The 22,948-nt window shown below is 41.1% G+C and overlaps 1 protein-coding gene across 1 annotated transcript in view; it reads right to left on the bottom strand.

Annotated features, from left to right (window-relative positions):
• The window catches only part of LOC130141904 (ras-related protein Rab-3C-like), a 125,124-nt gene that overhangs the window by 73,031 nt on the left and 29,145 nt on the right, over positions 1–22,948 (bottom strand). Inside the window, exon 5 of the mRNA XM_056323200.1 lies at positions 1,327–1,358. Within this exon, the coding sequence (XP_056179175.1) occupies positions 1,327–1,358 (32 nt within the window). The remainder of the gene's footprint in view (positions 1–1,326; positions 1,359–22,948) is intronic.

The following is a 22,948-nucleotide window of genomic DNA, read 5'->3' as shown; positions in this document are numbered from 1 at the left end:
TTGATGAGAGAAATAATTCAAATGAGACATCAAGAATGTCATTGGGGGGGGTAGAAGCCTTAGTAACATTTTTACGAAAGCAAGTAATATCAGTTAAGATGTTAGGAATAGCCAAAATGGTAACTGCAAAGTGTAAAGTATGTTTGAAAAATAATCCAGTGATTAAGAAAAAGGTTCAAATGGGTAGGCTGAAATCTGGTACAGAACCTGGAGATTACTGGCAAGTAGATTTTTCAGAGTTGCCTAGATACAATGGGTACCGGTACATCTTGGTAGGGGTTGATACTTTTACAGGATGGCCAGAAGCCCTTCCCTGTCGCACCACACAAGCAAAAAGAGGTTGTGAAGTGGTTATTACAAGTAATAATTCTGAGATTTGGAGTTTTTATTGGAAATCCTCTGACAGAGGTCCACACTTTGTTGCTGAAGTAGTCCAAAGTGTTAGAAAAATATTGGGTATTAATTGGGATTTGCATGTGTCTTGGAGGCCACAATCTAGTGGAAAAGTGGAGAGGATGAATCAAACTTTGAAACGACAAATAAGTAAAATTTGTCAAGAAACCAGTTTAAAGTGGCCTCAGGCACTTTCATTGGCATTATTATGAATCAGGGTACAGCCAAAGAGTGGAACCTCAGTCAGTCCTTATGAATTATTATATGGAAAACCATATGAGTCTCTAGAACCAAATCTAAACATACATGTAAAAGGAAAACAAGATGTGTAGAACTATTTGCTTTTTTTAAGGAAAACTTTGGCTGTGATTCGGAGTGCAGTAATTTGGAATAGACCTTTATCTCTGGAAAATTCAGTGCATGATTTCCAGCCGGGAGACTATGTTTATGTGAAGAATTGGATCTCCGAACCTTTGCAGGAGTGCTGGAGAGGACCCTTCCAGATACTGCTAACCACCTTTACAGCTATCAAAATTGCAGAATCGGATGCTTGGATATATTATATTTGAGTGAAGAAAGCACAGTGAAGAAAGCATCTACTCCGTGGAAGATTGTGAAATGTAACTCAGAGACTTAAAATTAATTTTGAAACATGTTTAATTTTGCATATCAGGTTATGATTGGTTATTGGATTTTCTTTTGGTTGGTAGTGTTGGTGGGATCATGGGCTGACTTGGTGGACAGGAACATAAGACAACTAGAAACAGAACAAGTGATTGACATTCCCAAACAAATGGCTGAGGAAAATTTGATGGTAGGATTGATTAAAGAATTTGCCAATTTACAAAACATCACACAGATCACTGCTTGTTTGCCAGTACCGAAGGCAGTAGGTGAATCTATTCCATGGGGAATTTTAACTATGAACTTGACTAACCTGGAACATAAAAATGAAACCAATTATTGTGAACAGAGGCCAGTGACTCAATGGTATGAGCAAATAAAAGTCATTAGAAAACAGTGGAAATCTCCAGGTAATCTGGCGGATTGTGAAAAATTGTTAAATTATGTTTTTACCAAAATAGGAAGATTTAAGACTGTGGGATGGTGTTCTTATGATGAACAATTTAAAATCAACGTGAGCAAATGTGTTATGAAATGGAAGTGTAACAAAACTGGCCAGAGCACCCAGGTAGTAGACCAGTGGGACTCTATATGGTCTATGTCCATATTTTCCCATTTTCAGTATATAGCAAGAATTTCTTGGTGTTTTACCTGGGATGGAAAGGTTTTTTTCAGTATTACCCTGGGTAGATGATAGGTCAACTACATCGGGAGAGAAGGAAAATAAAATAATGCCATGGTGGAAATGTGAAAAAGTGTATGACTGTAATAATGCAGACTTAGTAATTCAAAGAATTCCTCCGTTGGCTGCTGCTTTGAAATATGGTTGTTTTTGTCGAGGTCTTAAGAATACTCTCAATTTAACCAGCGCCTTTACAGTCAGAAGAGGAACTTTGTTTAGTTGTAGAAAATCTTCTATTTGAAGTCCAGGACATTTAGTTTGGGCATTAAGTGATGGAACCTGGACAACACACCTACCATTAGATGGTAAGGTAAAACAAATCACATTGGGCATGCCAACCTTGTGTCCAATTTGGAAGAAATCACCATTTAAAAGATCTCTAGAGAATCTAGAATTAAAACGAATAAAGAGATCAGGGATAAGTGATGATATCTGGAATGAACCATCTACAGGAGTGAAAATTGGCTGGGCACTGGAATCACTTTTAAATCCTATAGCTTCATATAGAAACAGAGCATGGCTCTATTATTTAACTGGTCAAGTGGAAAAATTGGCAAACGTTACCAAGAAGGGGTTTAAGGAATTGAATATACAACTACAGGCAACTTCCAGAATGACTTTACAAAATAGAATGGCACTAGATATGCTCCTACTTAAAGAACATGGAGTGTGTGGATATCTTAAGGATAAACTGGACCACTGTTGTATCCACATTCCAAATGTCACTCAGGATGTGGAACATGATCTAGATCTATTGGGAAAAATTGAAAAAGAAACTGAAACAATTCAAAAGGATATGTCAGAAGATTGGCTTGGGAAAATTTTTAACGAACTGGGATGGAATTTGAGCTCTTGGATACAATCTATAATTAAGACTTTGTTTCTGTTACTAGTTGTCTTTTTGATGAGCATGCTGATATATGCATGTCTGAAGAAACAGTTTACCAATAGAATTGCAGTGAGTCGTATGATTATGAGAGAAGTACCAACTATTTCACCAAGACATGATCCATTACCCAAATATGTTGAAACAAAAGATATATGAATAAAGTGAAAGTATTGAAATAATGATTTTCAACACTTTCAAAGGGGGGAAATGTTACCGATTAGTTAATAAGTTAAAATCGATTGATTCTATTTGATTAATTAATTGATTTTATAAAATCATATAATAGAGTTAAAATGTAGAAGGCTAAGGAAAAAAAAATTATAGGAAACTTGCATATACGCAATAAGAGACGTTATGGAATCTTTTGTACGTCTTGTACCAAGGCTAGAAGAAGGGCCTGGAACTATTGTAATAACTCTAGGGTTGGAAGGTTCCATTGTATTTAACCAGTCTTCTGTACGCAGAGGTGCATTGAAATGTCAGAATATGAGATTAATGGGAACTGGGGAGAGTCGACTGGAACAGCTTGTAGGTGCCTGCCAAGAAACTGTGAACTTTAGTAAAAGGTAATTCCGGCAGGGGGAGATCGCGACCACCGACTCATATACCACCTACCCAAATCGTACCCTAGACCCATTTCTAGACCTTTCTAAGCTTTGCTGCGCATAATCGGATATAGGAGGAGAGTATGTAAATGATTTATGGGAAATGTTATAATTATGTATGAATAATTAATGAATATGTATGAATAAGTTCTATATATGGAATCTGATTTTGGGACCTGGTGTGCGTTGATCGTGAGAGGACTCGCTCACGCACCCGGCCGTCAATAAAGAAGTGTCTGCTTATCTACATCACATTGGTGTCGATAAGTTCTTCATTCCGAGATTTCGGTAACACCACTAGGAGAAGATCCTTTTTTCAAGATCAAAATCAGGATGTTTATTTCAAGTCAGTTCAAGTTTAGGAGAGAGCAGTATTGACTCCATTACAAGATAGCACTATTAACAGGGTGAACAAACATAGGAAATATAGAAATAAATTGGATATGTACATACGTCATGGAATAAGACAGTTAATGATTCGAGTATTCTACTAAACAACAATGAGCTTACATTATAATTTCCCTTAACAGGTTCTGCAGCTTGTAAAGCTTCATTTTTATTAATTTCCTCCAACATCTTTATTAAAGAAAATGAAATCTAGAAACTGTTTTCAATATACTGCATTTTGGTGAGACTGCTGTACATCACAGCAAGCCTGATTAAAGAGAGTGAAAACTTGGTCTCACTGAAGTCAGAGGAAGTTTCCCATTTTGCTTTGCATTCAAGACAAAGCAAAACTTGCATGGGGCTAGGATCCAGATACCCTGCTTAAAAACCTTCCAGGTTTTGTTGAGATGAGAACAAAAAGGGGTAGATACAACAGAAGGAGACAATAAAATAGAAAAGGACTGGGTGTCCCACATGATCTCAGCTATGTAAGCAATATTATCCTACTATGAAAACAGCAAAGCAATCAACAACAAATTCAGAAGGTTTACTAGAGTATGAAAGCAGGCAGTTACTCAGGGGTAACAAGATTATTAGGGCAATGGGAAGCTACACCACTATATCCCAGCAAGAACCCATAGCAGACCTTTGCCATTACAAAGACAAAAAACATTTGCATATAATAAAGTTGTGACAGGGACCCATGTGATCTGTAGGATTCTACAATAACATTTTAATCCAACATGTACATACAGTGCAACTTTACACTTTAAAACTGTCCTCGAGTTCTGTCTGACTGGCTAGGCACAAACAGAGGCTAGTAAGGTCTGTCCATGGCTGAGGAATAATATGGGGCAGATTTAGTCTGGAATCCATAAAAGCAAACTTAAGCACTTCTTCTATATATGATAATAGGATGGAGGAACATGGGAGACAGTGTCCAGCACACCTCATGGAAATATGAATTGCCTTAAACCTACCCAGTAATTTAACATAAGCCTTTACTTTCATCACCTTTCTGTAACTCATGTACTTCCTTCAGAAAACACTGTAGGTTACCAGCCACACTCAGGGAGAAGAGATGACTATGTTCTTATAGTAGGGTGCTGCCCATACAAGTGGGAATAACTGCTTTTCCAAGCCATCCCAGCACTTCTTGGATAGCACAGTTCTCTGCTGTTTTAAGCTGAGTGTGCTTTGAAAGTATATTATAGCCTTTAGTGCTCAGGAAATGATATTGTGGAGAAAGGGGCTGTCATTATCAGTTTCACCTTTGTGCTATGAATATACCAGATCAATATTGAAACACCCTTGTTTGGTCTTTTGCTACATTGTTTTCAAGATAACCTTTGCTGTCAGATAAGTAAACTTCAGCAGTTTATTATATAAAATCAGACTGAAATGCAAAAGAACTGTTTCAGAGGCTTTCTAGAAATATGCATCCACAAGTGGGCTCTGGCAGACCCTAATTGAAAACAGAACCATTCCAAGATTTGTTCAAATATATTTTACAAACCTCCTTCTACTTTATGCAGTGCTCTTAATCTGCAGCATTCTTCCTAGCAAAAGCCTTTTCCTTTCCTCCTTCATCCCTTCCCATGAAGCTTTTTGCCAGTTAAGTGAAGAGGAGATAAACCCCATTTTTGGAAGAAGAGTCTCAAGAAGATTCTGGCATTCTGGACTCAGGTGAAAAATGAAGAACAGCAATGAAAATTAAGATGTCAATAGGCTAGAGGGTATGGAAGATAGCTCAGCTATCTTCTTTCTCATAGAGTAGTGAGAAATTATTTTTAAAGAGCTGCAGTAGAGACTAGGGAGAGAAATCAACATGACGGGGGATGTATGAATTAAATATTGATAACAGAAATATCAGATAAAGACAAGCTTCCAGCAGCAGTTACCCAGTGATTTTGGCATGTGAGCCCTCCTGCTCCATACCACTCACAGTCTGAGGACAGGTGCTTGTGGGAGAGGAGGATAGAGAATGTCTGAAGAGAGATATATGAGAGGAGGATGGAGAATGTCTGATCTGGCAGGAGATGAGAGAACAGCTGGGTATTCTGAAGGAAAGTAAGAAAGATAAACATGGTTATCTAGTAGCAAAAAGGTGTTTGCATGCTTGTAGTGATATGTAACTATGTAACTGCAAGAACGGTTTCTGCTCTGAGCCTGGTGGTACATACAGCTGGAATTTGTATTCGGGCTCAGAGATATAAATATGACCTTCTTTGCACAATAAAGTGTCTCTGGTTGCACCACAACCTGAGTCCATGCCTTCATATGCCACAAATGGCACCTCACATTGGGGCTTAAGTAGGAGGCTCATGTAGCCTGAACCAGTGGCTTAGCCTGACTGAACCAGGATCCATGGAAATTTTGTGCACCCATCACATAAAAAAAGGTGAGCAGTTTGGAACAATGGGAGGGAAGTTATCCCAAGATCAACAGCGCAGCCTGGATGTATTGCGATGGCTGCTTACAGCTCAGCAACGAGCTGTGACGGGTCCACAGCTAGTGACTGTTAGAATGGATCCATGACAAAGTGCCAGACTTTCCTCCTGATGGCACTTTGCAAATTCCTGCCTGGCAAGTGGTCGGCAGATGATTGTTTCGTGCTGCTGCAGAGGGGGACTCTGCGGTGGGAAAGCATTTAGCAACTTGGTGGCAAATTCTAACTACTCTTCGCCAAGTGTCAAATTCCACTGACAGCGCAACTCTTCTCAACACACCATCAATGATAGTGACTCCATCTGCATCTCACCTGCCCTCAAAGCTCCTGTTGCTGCTTGCAGCAACCCTCACAACACAGGACCAAGTGCAGGAAGAGGACAACTCAGACAATGATTCCATTGACATTGAGAAACCTTTTGATCCAGGTCCTATAGATCCGGAAAAGGAGCCAGACCTTTTTCCTCCACACCCCCCCCCCCCCGATGACTTGACTGTGTTTTTGGGGAGGGTGAAAGGGGGTCTGGGGGATTGGTGGCGGGAATGCAAGCAGGAAGCAACTAAGTGTGGGGATTTGGGAGTCACAGTGGCATGTCCAGTATTTTATCAGCAAAATCAGCCTCCAGAGCGGCAGCCTGTGCAATATGAGGATATTAAATGTTGCGACGGAGGGAAGACACAGTCGCTCAATATGAGTGATCAGCAGACTTCGTTTATTGTCCCTTACAGTCACCTTTTATGCCTTGTTATAATTAGCTCATACATATTACAAAAGTTAAGCTCATTATTGGTTAGTTGCCTAAATACCAAGCCCACCCCTAGTTTCTCTTCTGTAGTTTTCTGTTCCCACCTGCAACATTCTTTTCCCACCAAAATCTTCCTGTTATTGTGTAACAAGGACAGCCAAAGACAGTGTATTTTGCTTTACTTCAGATAAGCTGAGAGCGATGCACATTTTTGTCCAGCCAGCTGGACTATGTCTATGTGACCCTTTTCAGCTAGCCAGTTATCCACAATTAAAGAGTTAAGAAAAGCAGTGAGGAAGGGGTGATTCATAGTACATTTGCTATGTCCCTTCTTGAAGCCATGGCAGAGCCTTATACACTCACACCGCATGATTGGAAGTCATTGCTTCGCATGGTACTAACTCCAACGCAGTATATGATGTGGTTATCTGATTTTTGTGAGCTATGTGTAGTGGCCTTGATTGAAAACCTTAATGGGGGAATTGCTGTTAGCTATGAGCAGTTGGCTGGGGAAAATAATTATGCCGCTTCCATGACTCAGGCAGGGTATCCCAGGGATGACTATTTGCAAATGAAGGAGATGGCTCTTAAGGCAGCCCAGAAGATACAGGAGTCTGGGCGAGCCTCTAGTGAGTTGTTTGCCACAGTCTTGCAGGGTCCTAGAGAGTCATATACTAACTGTATTGATTGGCTTCAGAATACTTTGCAACAACAAGTCAATCATGAGGAAGCTCGAGGGTTGCGTTTAAAAAAACTAGCGTATGATAATGCCAATGAAGATTGCAAGTGGGCATTGCAGCCCTTTCACAATCACAACCCCAATGTGTCAAATATTTATAACGCAGAAATCACAGCAGCCTGTAACTCTCAGGTTGAGTTCTGGAATGCGGTGCAACACATTTTTGCTTCTCTAACCTCTTCTGTAGGAATAGCACATGATCTTAACTCAATAAATTAGGCTACTGGCTTGCTAAAGAAAGTAATACTACAAATGCTACTCTTTCTGGCTTATTAGAAGATGTTGATTCTGTCCATCATGCGTCGCTATAGAACCAAGCTGCTATTGATTTTTTATTGTTAGCACATGGACAGGGGTGTGAAGACTTTGATGGGATGTATTGCATGATTCTGAGTGACCACTCTGAATCATTTCACAAAAGCATACAAAACTTAAAAGCCTTAAACAAAGATCTGCAGCAGAGCCAGGGGTGGGATGCCTTTGGTCTCTTCTCATGGTTGGGAAACTTTGGGCCATGGATCAAAAGTATTGCAGAATTTATTATAATTGCCTTAACTCTTAACTGACTTATTGTTGTTTGCCTTATGTCTCCCATGCCTTTTTTCCCGTATTCAGTGTTTAGTTGACTGTAACATAAATCAGGTCATGGTCACCCAGCTAAACACAACCTTTGCCTTGTCACGATTAACAAACAAAAAAGAGGGAGATGTGGGAGAGGAGGGTAGAGAATGTCTGAAGAGAGATGTATGAGAGGAGGATGGAGAATGTCTGATCTGGCAGGAGATGAGAGAACAGCTGGGTATTGTGAAGGAGAGTAAGAAAGAGAAACATGGTTATCTAGTAGCAAAAAGGTGTCTGCATGCTTGTAGTGATGTGTAACTATGTAACTGCATGAATGGTTTCTGCCCTGAGCCTGGTGGTATATACAGCTGGAATTTGTATCTGGGCTCAGAGATATAAATATGACCTTCTCTGTACAATAAAATGTCTCTGGTTGCATCACAACCTGAGTCTGTGCCTTCATACGCCACAGGTGCTCAAGCAATGGGGGATGATCATTGCTGCCTTATTCCCCAGCCCTCACTCAGCCCCCTCTGATTAGTGGCATCTTCTTGTTCCCACAGGTCCCTGTGATACCTCCACAGCCCTGTGAGCCCCTGCTGTGAGGACTGTGCTCCTCATCAAGAGCTGCTTCCCTTCACCTACTGCAGGAGTTGACCTGAGGAAAGCTCTGAAGGATATCTGATCACCTTCCAGTCCTTCTCTACTTGAAATATATCTACTTTTCAACATATCACTTGACAAACACCTTTGCTTCTCCTTGGCTGACTTGGAGGACCTATTTCTTTTTTCAGCTCCCTTCTTTAAAAGCATCCTTTCTGTCCATTTGGGATTTTACCATCCTCTCCAAAAGGAAGACAGGGCCTCATATCATTCATTTTCTGTCTGCACTCTGTTTACTGTGTGGGACACTTTCAGTCTCTTTATGAGAGCTGCAATATCATCACCCCCTTATACAGTTCCCTTCTGCCTCCTGGGACATTTCACATTCTGCTGCCAGGACAGTTCTTGTAAGCAGTGTTATCTCAGAATCTCACTGTGGCATCTCAGCTAGCTTGCATCTTTCAGCATTGCATCATACAGCAAAGACAACTGCAACATATTCAGCCACTGAAATGGTCCTCAGTTTGGTGGCCAGCACAGAGGAGGAAGATTAAAGCAGGACACAGTCCCACCTCTGGTCCATCTGTGGAGTTTTATATGCAGCTTGTGACATCCAAGGCTTAGTGTTTTCACTGCCTGTTCTGCAAGGGTATCACATGATGCCTGGAGAAATTAGGTGTTGTTGAAGTATATTTTCCACTAAAGCCTATTTAATAAACACAGAAAACCTTGTCCCAAATAGAAGACAGATTTTTCTATCATACTTATCCTCCAGACAGAGAAGGGCCCTAATGTCTCTTGTATTGTGGGAAAGATGAGTGAGCACTGGGTAGAAGTAGAACCTCTATAATTCAGATTAACAAAGTATTTTCCCTTCTTTTTCCTTATTTTATAATAACTTAATGTTCATAAACCTAGAAATTGAGAATTTCTCTTTAACATGCATATGATAAAAATAGATTTCCTAATGTAAACTCCTCCTTGAAGCTGTAGCTTTTTATTTTTTGCAAGAGTTAGGTTGTGATGCTTTTAAACAGGTCTGCTAGATTTGTACCAGACATAGCCTATCCAGAAAATATCTGTGTACTGATCTTCCTTAGAAACTGAAATATACAGTTCTTCAAGTATCATGTAATCTGCTCTGGCAGTGAGTTGGAATCTACCACCATAAGAGTTTTAAGATTTGTTTTAAGTCATTGTTCATGACCCTTGAAGCTGAAATTTCCAGAAGTTACATTTCATTGTTCATGCTTTGATGTTCTTTGTGTGGATTTGGCAGTGGCTCAAACAAGAAATGGAACTGACAAAACTAGACTACTTTTTTTTTAATTGAAAACATTCATTATTAGAGCATTCACTATGAATGTCTGCAGGAGCGGGCTGGAAACTAGGACCATGCGTGGCAATCAGTTAGCTGAGGGGAATGTGCTCGAGCTTGTCTAGACAACAATTAACATGATGAGGCATGTTTACAGAGCACAGGGGAGTGGGAGACCGATGGCGCCAAGGAAAGGTAACACCTTGCGGTTAATTGCTGGTAGTTAACCACCAATCAGGGATTGCCTAGTATGCAAGGCTTAGCTTCAAGAACCAATCTGTTTAAAACGCGCAGCTTCTGAAAGTGTATAAAAACTCGTGCTTCTGTACAATAAATCGACATTTCTTGCATCAAGCTGCATCCCGTCTCTTCATTCGCCGCAAATGGGTAACCCCGACGTGATCCGTTTAAGGATCTAACGTGAAGGGCTCTCGAATCGCCTAACTGAGCGACATGCAGCGAATCCCACAGAACTTTGAATGATCTGCTGAAAGGAAGCAGGAGCCGGCCTGAAATCCCTCCGGAGTTGAGAGGTGAGCTGTGGGAAATCCGTAATGGGGAATCAGGCTTCGTCCCCAGAAAGAGACGTATATGGACTCATGAAGGGTCTTCTAGTCAGATCAGGGAGTCCGTGCCTCAGTCTCCTCAAATGGTGACCCCTATGGTGGTGTTCCAAAGCCTTGGAAGAATAAGGACGGAAAAAAGACAGCTCGTGGAAGAGGGCTGCGTTCCGGAGGAGACGGCTTGGCTGAACGATCGTCTTGCTGTCTGGACCAGGCTGACAACCTAAACCCCCAGGATAACACCTGTATTCATCGAGACAGGTGAGCAGCCAAGAAACTTTAGAGACTTTGAAAGAATGAAAGTGTGTACATACAGCAGCCAATTGTATGATGCTGCCGCGGGGGGGAACTCCGTGTCGGGAATGCATTTAACATCTTGGTGGCAAATTCTGACTACTTTTTGCCAAGTATGGACTAATTCTACTATCGGTGCTAAACCAGAGGAAGCTGTAAATTCCACCGACAGCGCGACTCTTCTCAAGACACCGTCAGCGATGGCGATTCCGTCCACACCTCCTCTGCCCCCAAAGCTTCTGTCACTGACTGCAGCGACCCTCACAACACAGGACCAAGCACGGGAACAGGACAACTCGGACAATGATTTTATTGACACTGATAAACCTTTTGATCCAGGTCCTATAGATCTGGAAAAGGAGCTAGACCTTTCCCCCACCCCCTTGTCTCTCCTGATGCATTGATTGTATTTTTGGGGAGGGTGAAAGGGGGTCTGAGGGATTGGTGGCAGGAATGCAAGTGGGAAACACTTAAGTGATGGGTTTTGGGAGTCGCTAGGGCATGTTCAGTATTTTGTCAGACAAATCAACCTGCAGAGTGGCAGCCTGTGCAATACGAGGCTGTTAAAGGGTTAAGCAAAGCAGTGCGGGAAGGGAGGATTCATAATACATTTGCTATGTCCCTTCTTGAAGTGATGGCAGAGCCTTATACGCTCACACTGCATGATTGGAAGTTACTGCTTTGTATGGTACTAACTGATACAGTATATGATGTGGTTATTTGATTTTTGTGAGCTATGTGTAGTGGCCTTGACTGAAAACCTTAATCGGGGAATTGCTGTTAACTATGAGCAGTTGGCTGGAGCAATTAACTGTGCCGATTCTGTGACTCAGGCAAGGTATGCCAGGGACAACTATTTGCAAATGAATGAGATGGCTATTAAGGCAGTCAGGATGCAGGAGTCTTGCCACAGTCTTGCAGGGTCCTAGAGAGTCACTAACTTTAATACTAACTTGATTGATTGGCTTCAGAATATTTTGCAACAAGTCAAACATCAGGAAGCTCAAGGGTTGCTTTTAAAACAACTAGCTGTGATAATGCCAATGAAAATTGTAAACGGGCAACTTTCACAATCGCAACCCCAACATGTGTCAAATGATTGTAACGCAGAACTCACAGCAGACTGTAATTCTCAGGCTGAGTTCTGGAACGCAGCATAACACATTTTTGCTTCTCTAATCTCTTCTGTAAGAATAGTACACAGGAAAGTGTTCTTATCACTTGATTACACTCACCTAGTGAATGCCCTCTCTTTTCTCTGGCCTCAGGAATTTACATTACTTCTTCAGTGAGACATAGCTTGAAACAGACAGAAGACTACTTATCTCCAGAGCCTACAGGTTGGAATTTCTCCATGAAGATGAGAACAGTGGCTCTGACTTCTGGCAGCAGTGAGCACTGAATTCTCCCATCCTGGGTAATTTCTGGTTACTCAACATACAGAGAGAAAACATAGAAGACCCTTAAATCCAGCAGATGTTTTCATACTGTGAATCCTGATATCATGAATGTAACTAATTCAGAATTACAAAATTTCAGATCTATCATTTCCCATGCTTCCTACTGTTGTTTTACAAATACCAGTACTTCATACCAGGCACCATCTTGCTGTCTTAAGTTTTGGTCCTATGTGTTCAGCTACCTGTATGCACTGGGAAATGCAATTGCCTAATCTAGGTATGTGATTTCTACTATGAGAATCAGGCCTCTAGAAAAGGTCTTAGCACTTCTAAATCCCTTTATAGATCTGTGCCTTAATGACTAGGAGAAGGATAGAGTAAAATCCCAGAACTACAAGGGCTGCCAATCTGTGTTATAAAGAAACATTTAAAACAATTGGAGTGTGTAATAAATTCATACGAGCACAAATAGTAAACAAAGCAATGATAAGACTCTCTGCTGTAAAACCCAATAGCATGTGCCATCATCTATACACTGGAGGATAGCCACTGAGCTGTGGACAGATTTCTTTCATAATCACTATATGAAATTGGCAATATTTTCCCAACATCTGACATCCCCATGCTACTGTATCATGGTTATTTAAATTTAGAATAAAAGCAAAATGACCCAACCCTAAATTAAATCTGTAATCAGGAAAAAAGTGCACAAGATCTTGAATTTTTTACAGTGATACTGACTTACAACACAAAAAGGATTTAAAAGGAGACCGAGATTTTAATTTTTTACTAGGACATGAATTGCCAGGCCTGGATTTTGTATTTTTTAACTGGACATTTCAGATGCCAATTCTGGGTAAGCATTGAAAGTCACAGTTCTTTAAATAGACTGATTTCAGAGCTGAACCTCACTGCAAATTAGTGAAATAGGAATAACTTGTAAAATACCTATTTAATTTGTATCAATAGTGATCAAAGTGATCAATAATCCAAGCATTACTACTGCTAAAACTTTGCCAAAAATTATGCTCTCATTTATTTAAAGAAAAAAGGAAAGAAAAAAGAAAATGCTTTTTAGAAAAGACTTTGTAAAACACTTTCAATATCAAGAAACAAAGAAGAAAATGAGAGATTGGTGATAATACAAACATGCACACATGTTATTTCCACATGAAAAACATAGCCACAATTATAGGAAATGCAGCTACTATTACTAGGACAGGCTTTGCACAGAACTCTCATATCCATCACAATCCCCCATTCCTTTTCAAATGCCTTTGGCAGATCTGCAACTTGCACTGCTACAGTGAGGTCTGGAAATCCTGGCTCTCAGGACCATTAGTTGCCAAATCATCACTTCCAGTCTTATTCAAATACTAGCTTTCTAGTACTGGGTGCAAACAAATTAAATATCATGCTGGAGAAACAGCATTTTTCAGACTGAGGGACAGTCACAGAGCATGCTTTTCTTGTTATTGGAAAATGAGCTTTGTACACAGTACAGGCAGGTCCCCAAGTGTAATCATAGAATCATTTAGGTTGGAAAAGCCATTTAAGATCATCAAGTCCAACCATTAACTCAGGACTGCCAAATCCACCACTAAACCATGTCCCTAAGCACCGCATCTACACATTTTTTTAAACGCTTCCAGGGATGGTGATTCCACCAACTCCCTGGGCAGCCTGTTCCAATGTTTGACCACCCTTTCAGTGAAGAAATATTTCCTAATATCCAATCTAAACCTCCCATGTCATAAATTGAGGCCATTTTCTCTTCTATCACTTGTTATCTGGCAGAAGAGACCAACACCCACCTTGCTACAACCTCCTTTCAGGTAGTTGTAGAGAGCAATAAGGTCTCCCCTCAGCCTCCTTTTCCCCAGGCTAAACAACTCCAGTTCCTTCAGTCGCTCCGATAAAACTTGTTCTCCAGACCCTTCACCAGCTTTGTTGCCCTTCTCTGGACACGCTCTAGCACCTCAACATCTCTCTTGAAGTGAGTGGCCCAAAATGAACACAGTATTCAAGGTGTGGCCTCACCAGTGCCAAGTATAGAGGAACAATCACTTCCCTAGTCCTCCTGGCCACACCATCGCTGACACAAGTCAAGATGCTATTGGCCTTCTTGGACACCTGAGCACACTGCTGGCTCATGTTCAGCTGGCTGTCAACCCGTACCCCCAGGTCCTTTTCTACCAGGCAGCTTTCCAGCCACATTTCCCCAAGGCTCTAGTGTTGCATAGGGTTGTTGTGACCCAAGTGTAGGACTCAACACTTCTCCTTGTTGAACTTCATAGAATTGGCCTTGGCCCATCGGTCCAACTCATTACATCAGTGAGTTTGCTGATAAGCAAAACAAGACATTGCATATGTATGATATGTTAATTAGTGCAAGTTTTAGTTTGCTCCCCTGCAGTGCTTTCCCTTGAGCTTCACCCCTGAGCAGGGCTTCACTGCGCTGGGTCCCCATTTTGACTAGCATTGGTGTCCTGGGCTCCCACCATGGTAATGCGTTGCTTTCAATAAAGCCAAAGCTTTCATTTGCTGAGTGTCATGCCTCATCCCTGGGTGATCCGCACCTGCTTTTCACTTGTAACACATAGGAACACATTGCACTATAAATGTGATCCAGATCCAGAACAGGTAGCTTGGCACATTTTTATTGAATTAACCAGAATACACCCTTTGTGGTGGTGCATCCGGCCCCTCCCCTGAGCCACTCTATGACCTCAGGAATCTCCATTAGGCCTTAGCCTCTGTGTAATGAGTTGGACAGTTAAGTGTCCCTTGACTGTACTAACAACTCTTGCATGGCTGAGGTGGGATACTGCACCAGAAACATTCCTTATCTGAGCAACAACACTTGACAGCCTTGAACATCCCTTAACAAGCCTGGGAACACTCTTTATTATGACTCCGAGTGGTAAAATACCACTGTCAATGGAATTTTAAAAAAATTTCTATTAATTACCAACTTGGATTGTGGCCAGGATGGAAAATTACTGATGACTAAAGCCAATCATCTTCAAACCTATAAATTAAGGTCCTAAGTGAGGCCCTTTGAACTCTCCTGGAACACAGCAGGCTGTGACCAGCATCTCCCTCTGAGTGGGATGCCTCTCAGAACTCACAAACTCCCAAGTCTGTGATACTAGTGGGGTCATCTCCAAAAGCTGACAACGGGGCCTGGGCTGATTTTCCTGCTTCTCAAGGCTCAACCCTTGGCCCATTAAGAAATGCAAAGGCATTCAACATGAGTATTTCATTGAACTCGAGGGGAAATTTTAACAGGTATACACCTATGTATATATATCTCTATACTTTTTTTCCTTTGTGTCTGTGTGTGTGAATTGATTTAGTAATCTCATCATATAAGTATTACCATTTTGAATCCACAGTTAAGACACTTTTATAATTTAAGTAAATCTTATTTGATTCACTTTCTAAATAATAAATTAGTCAATGATTAAGTGCTGCTAAAACCCTATGATCAACTTTAAATTCTAAATATTCCTTATATCCTTTAGACCTAAACTGCTGACCAAGTCTGAGACTAGGATTGGATCTAGACACACCTAAACTCTTAATAGAGTTTAGAAAGCAAGAGGGTCCACTCTGAACCTCGTGACTCAATGGGAGGGTCTCCCTTACCCTTTTAAGTCTTTAACCTTTGTGTAAATCATTCCATCTTATTTTTAATTTTATTCTTTTTCATGTGATTGATCTATGTAGTAAGTAATAAAGTGAACCTTGCCATTAAACTTTGTGAAGGCACACTCCCAGAAATTAATATTAAAATTATTTCGCTCATACTTTTGATGGTGATTCTTTAAGTGACTTAACCTAAATTACTTGTTCATGACACCCTTATATAAATTAATTTGACATTATGCTTGTATATCATTTGTACAATGACAGACATTATCTGATTCAATGTAAGGCTAGAGTGACTCAAGTAAACATGATATAAAGCTGTCTCATAACAAGGGATCTCATACATTTATCAAACAAATTTGATCCAGCAGATTTTATACAAGATCAGTGCTTTCTATATGCAGTGGTGTGGTGGCAACTGTGATTCAATACTCGGTGCTTCACATCCAGCATTGTTTTCTCAGATAACCACAGTCTACCCTGAGAAAAAGAGTAGAATTTGATAATTCTATCATCTCTTAGCCTGGACCATTTCCCTACTTCAGCAGAATTAGACTTTGTATTTAATGTTGATCTAAAACTCTGAAGTGGATAGACAATGCCTGAAAGCTCATCCACATTAAAAGGCTCTCTTGTATGGGTCCTGCTGGGCCTAAAAAATAAAGTTTTAGAAGAAATATTGAGAAGACTTATGGGCTGGCTGCTATGAAAATAGAAAAGGCTTGAAGAAGATCTGGCAAATATCTGGACAATTCATAAATATATGCATAAACAGTCCTTCTCCACACAAATTTGCTCAACTTCCCCCTTGTTTTATCTTTTAAACACTGATGTCCTCTGAGTTTAGTCCTCAGTTACTGTTGGAGTTGGGACTTGAAGGCTAACTGACAACAGAAATTAAGCTAACACTTGGCGATGGGAAACTTCTAGTGTCAGCATGCTCCAACTTGGATATAAGTCCTATAGAAGAAGCAGGAGTAAAAGTATGGCCAAATCAGAAAGAAAAGCTAAAAGATCAAGCAGAAGAGTAATGAGAGGTATGACTAAAGTGCACAAGCAGAGGCGTACACATGCTGCAAGGCCAGATACAGTTTGAAGGCAAGTAAAAGGTGAAGAACACCAACCATAGAGACATGCAAGGTCTGCAACTAGAAGCAGGCATGACAAAAGAAAGGCTAAGAAAGCCAGTCAGAAGGAGGTATTAGGATCAACATGTCAGTAAACAAGATCAGGAACAAGGATAAAGTTAAGAACTAATCAGGTTGGGAGAATATAGTGCAGGAGCTGATATACATACAGATCAGGGCTAGAATAGACAGGAGCCAAAGACAGGGGCAATAACTTAAAAGATGAGGATAATACAGTCCAGAAACTCGCTGAATATTTGAGAGAAACAACTCTGCAGGCACCAAGGTCTCTGAAGAAAGAAGGGGAGGAGGTGCTCCAGACACCAGAACAGAGATACCCCTTCAGCCTGTGGTGAAGACCATGATGAGGCAGGCTGCCCCCTGCAGCCCATGGAGGTCCACGGTGGAGCAGATATCCACCTGCAGCCTGTGGAGGACCCCATGCCAGAGCAGGTGGATGAACCTGAATGAAGCTGTGACTCCATAGAGAGCCCATGTTGGAGCAGGCTCCTGGCAGGACCTGTGAACCTGTGCAGAGAGGAGCCTACACTGGAGTAGGTTTGCTGGCAGGACTTGTGACACCATGGGGGATCCATGCTGGAGCAGTCTGTTCCTGAAGGACTGCACCCTGTGGAAAGGACCCATGTTGTAAGATGAAGAACCACAGCCCCTGGGAAGGACTCACACTGGGGAAGTTTGTGGAGAACTGTCTCCCGTGGAAAGGACCCCACACTGGAGCAGGGGAAGAGCGTGAGGAATCCTCTCCCTGAGAAGGAAGAAGTGGCAGAGACAACATGTGATGAACTGACTGTAACCCCCATTCCCCATCACCCTGCACCATTCAAAGGGAGAAGGTAGAGAATTTGGGAGTGAAGTTGAGCCCGGGAAGAAGGGAGGGGTAGGAGGAAGGTGCTTTAAGATTTAGTTTTTATTTCTCATTAACCTACTCTGATTTGATTGGTAATAAATTAAATTAATTTCCCTGAGTTGAGTCTGTTTTGTCCATGATAGTAATTGGTGAGTGATCTCCCTGTCCTTATCTCAACCCATGAGCATTTTCTTATATTTTCTCTCCCCTGTCCATTTGAGGAGGGGGAGTGATAGAGCGGCTTTGGTGGGCACCTGGCGTCCAGCCAGGGTCAGCCCACCACACCTTTTAACTTTCATGATTATTTTTTCAAGATTTAAAATGCCCTTCATTTCTGGGACACTGATGTAATCAGAGTTTTAGAATATACTTTTGTCTGATTGCACTGATTGCTGCTTGTTCTACACATACTGCCTCAGGACAGTGTTCTGACACATTGGGATTGGCTTGAATATATTTGGTTAAAGTTTAAAGTACTATATTTTCATGTACACAAGCTAGTACAGCAAACATGAGTGTCTTTAAAGTACCAAAACCTGAAATAAGTCCTCAGATAACCCATGTAAAACAAGGAGGGAAAAAATAAAAGTAAATGGAGCCTTAGCAGAGAAGCGGGCCTTCAGCAACCAGAGGCATGGGCAGGCGGTTTGATCTTTCCCTGTTACTGCCTGCACACATAAAATTGCACTGCTGCTGAATCCCAGACTTTTGGAGTGTTTGGGTCTTCTTTTGTTGCTTCCCTCCCCACCCCACCCCTTTTTAAACACATAACTAATTGATATATTGTAAACAGGGATTAAGTTTTAAAATTAAACTCATCATTTTTCCTGCTGAACAAGCATCTCCCAAAAAAAAGTTTCTGAAATGTGTGAAATCCATATAATAAGGATGACAAAGTCTTAATTCAAATGAAGAAGATGAGAAGAGAAAAATTATTCCAAGTTCCATGCTTGTATCAGGTGATGGAAGAAGCAAACATCAGCACAGTGGCTGGGGGGGATGCAGGGGAGTGTTTCCATTGATTCTATGAAACTGCCACTGCCTGCACTATATGCAATATAAATACTACATATATATCTCACATGATAATGCAGGTGTATGGGCAACATGTTAGAAAGATGTTTTGTCTCACATTATGAAAACATCCAATTCAGAAAAGAACCTACAAACAGAGACCAGGTGAAAACAACAAAACTTCTACTCCAAATTTTGACAAAATGGACCAAAATGCCCCCGCTGATTTTTTTCCTTATCCTTTATCTCTTGGCTGAAAAAACATCAAGAGAATTATAAAATATCATCAATATTTCACATTGACTAGAGAATGAACTGTTGCTTTCCTACACTTATATTTTCCCAAGAAATATTATACCCCAAATCCAAATATGATTAATTAAAATACAACAAAAATGCCCTTCTGGGAGGAGGTCTTCTCTACTCTATAAGGAGAAGCCAACTCAAAAGGTTTGATTAAAAGACCCACCCGCTGCATCAAGCAGAGAGCCTAAAGATCCTTCCAAAACAATGCGCCCTTATACACAGAGCAAACAAGCAGGACAGCTGCTTCTCAAAAGGAAGTGGCAAATCTGGAAACAGAACCAGGCTTCCTGATTTGTAAGCCAAGTCTTATTTCACAGCTCTTTGTGACTAAGCCAACAGACTTTTCTATCACTTTATTCTGATATTGCTTACATTAGGTAGAATTTATTATTATCATGAAGTCCAAGTGGCTCAGCACAAATAAGATGGTAGTCTGAGAAGGGACTTAGATAAATCTTTAATTAAATAAGATGTTAAATAGAGTTGGTTGCTAAGAGGAGTTAAGTGCCTCTGTGTGGAGTGGCTGGAAGAAAACGGGCATATTATGAGCAATCCAGACCGAATAACTTGGTTGTAATAACAGGCCGCAGCCCTAACAAGCTGCAGGTGTTGTGAAGGACATATGCAAGGCCAAGGGAGATAAAGAAACTGTGTATTCACAGAGAGATAAGAGAATTGGACAGAAAGATGTGAAAAATCAGGATGTCTGCACAAGGGGGGAGCAGCATGTGGGCACCACACCGGGACCAATCATAAGGGAGGTGGAAGCGTGTGAACGAGTAGTTTTAACCTATCACTTTTTACATAACAAAGCCTGCATAGCGTGTGTATCTTTTGCTGAGAGTATAAATTGCTGTAAGTCTTTTAATAAAGTGGCACTAACTTGATCACATCAGTCGTATAAGTTGTGTCCGAGCCTTCTGCATCAAAACCTCTGTGTGACATACAGCACACAGGAACATTCCTATGAACCTTACCAATTTGGGCAATAAACTTTGGCTCCTACAACTCTTTCCACTCTTCTGCTTTATCTATTTTCTTGTCGCATGCCACTTTCCCTTCCTTTTATCTATTTGCAGCCTGCCACATGCTCCCATGCTCAGAGGTTGTTTTTCCATCCCCTTCAAACACTGCACATGCCCCTGGATGCTGTACTATCCATATGGGACATATGCATCATGATTCAGTGGGCAGCTTGGCACCAAAACCATAAATCTGCCAGTTAAGAATCTCAAATATTGGTGGGTATGTAGAAGGATTCCTGCAATACTATTGAGTCACAGTTCAAACAGTAGCTATTAATTCTGTACTGTTATGGCCAAATTAGAGTTCTTAATCTGCCAAATTTGCTATGTTCAGAGTACATTTCCCACACAGACACTTTTCAGAAAACACTTGTTTTAATATGAAGATACACACAACTGTTCTTACTGCTCCCTGTCCTGCATAGCCACAACAGTTGCAAATATTCACCACATAATAGAGATGTTTCTTCCTTTGAAATATGCACTTAAGTCACCCAGCCAGGAAAAGGAAATAATACTAGTGTTTTACTATAGTGTAAATCAACTGATGATGAAGCTTATATTGATAATACTGATTTTATTTTACTCTAACAGTTGAATGAGATGTAGTACTTCTCATTTACACATCCCAAAAGGATTCATAAGAATCATTTCAGTATCCCCATTCCACAGATATCAAAAGTACATGCCATACAGTCCCAGAGAGCAAAACTTCATCTCTTTTGTGTGCCATGTCAGTGCAAACTTAATTAGACCCATCAGGCAGTAAGAGAAATAGGGCTCACTGCTCCTCACTGTGGCAGTGTTGCCGCCACCGCCGTCCCGTCCCCTCCCCCCACCCAATCCTGACCTTTATTTCCATAACAATGCTCAAGTGATAACCACCAGTGGGCTGTATCCCACTCAAAGTGGATTTGGGGGAGACAGATAACAACACAATAGCCAAGGGCTAATTTGAACAATGCACCCACCTAACCACAGTGCTGGTCAAGGTCCAACACAAGCAAAGTTTGAAAGAATCTAACTTCTGTAGTTGGTATGCAAATATGACGATGAGTCAATTATCTTACTCCATAAATAGTGGACAGCCCAGGGCCCATTGAGCTCTCCTGCACAGCAGCGGGCTGCACACCAGGATCTCCCCTTGATTAGGGACACCTCTCAAGGTTACTCCTCTAGGTTGAGAGATTCCTTGCAGCAACAGATTCTTGGTAAGCAATTAACAGCATGCTAAACTTTGAAAACTTAGCTAAGTGATATAAATGATTGATCGCCCATATATAATCCTTTAGATATAGATGGTTGACCAAATCTGAGATTTAGTCTGAATCTAGCTGCACCTAAACTCCCCTCTGAGAAGGAGTTTAGAATGCAAGGGGGTCCTTTCTGAACCTCATGACTCAATGGGAGGGTCTCCCTGACAGTTTTGTCTGACCCTGCCCTCTATGCAGTAAATAATCAGGTGTACCTTGCCATTGAATCTTGTTAAACTACTGTTGCATTTACTATCAAATTTGTTAAATTGCTGGTTTATACCAATAAACATATTGCTGCTTCTCTCTTATGAGTGAAGTGCATCACTCCTTCCGCGACACTCACATACCAATTTCAGTCTGATTTGCAAAACATATCTACAGGACTGTATAGGCATATGCTTAGTCACTTTTCCCCACACCACCATATCAACATTAGTACCCTACAGCAGGAAAATACCATAGCAGAGCTCCTTTACATGAACACCGCACATAAACCAAGGGGCTTATCTGCTGGCATACCTATTCTCTATCCAAAGGAATACTCTCCATGTAGCACAGCTTTATCCAAGACAAGGGTACTGCTGGGATATTGATGTTAGCTGAGAGCATGATAATAAATAATTACTCCCATCCTCAGCCAACAGAACTACACCAGGAAAATTTTATAATTTATAGGCAAGAGAAAAGAAGATACTAGAGCATAATTGGACTTCCAGTTTTATGTAAGTTTATTCCAAAAGTCTAAGCACCATAAGAATTTAAAACCCACTGTGGCAGTAAATACCACTTTGCAGTAAATCACGACTGCAGACTGATTGATTATGCAGTTGTCTACTGTGGTTAAATGTAGGGTCATGGAATATTTCAGATTAGAAGGGTCCTTGGGAGGTCATCTAGCCCAGCCCTCAGCTCCATGCAGGCTCAGCTATAAGATCAGACCAGGTTGCTCAGAACTGTATCCAGTTTGATCTTGAAAACATCCAAAATATAGATTGCTCAAGCTCTCTGGGCAGCCTGTTTCATTGCTTGACTGTTCTTATGGTGAAAATATTTTTCCTTATATCGAGCCTGATAACCTCCTCAGGTACAAGGAGGCTGCTCCGAGGTCCCTCTGAAACCTTCCCTCTTTCAGGCTGAGCAAGCCCAGGTCTCTCCTCACAGGCCAAGACCTCCAGCTCCCTGGGCATCTTGGTGACCCTCTGCTGAACTTGCTCCAGTATGTTTATATAATTTTTTGTATGTTGGGGGAGGTGGGGAGGGCAGGGGGAACCCAACATAGTATCATGGATGCAGTTTATGAGAGCTAAGTGGAGGCATGTGCCGCTGCTAATACAGCCCATGATGTTACAGAATTCTTTTATAGATTTGTCAGGAGCACCAAGAGTGAATCTCTATGTAGTATGTATTAAAGACCATACAACATCTGTGTGTATACATGCACATTGT

This window comes from Falco biarmicus, chromosome W (genome assembly GCF_023638135.1).
Source record: "Falco biarmicus isolate bFalBia1 chromosome W, bFalBia1.pri, whole genome shotgun sequence".
Taxonomy (NCBI): domain Eukaryota; kingdom Metazoa; phylum Chordata; class Aves; order Falconiformes; family Falconidae; genus Falco; species Falco biarmicus.
Note: the sequence above shows the minus strand (reverse complement) of the source record. Positions and strands in the feature narration are given on the sequence as shown.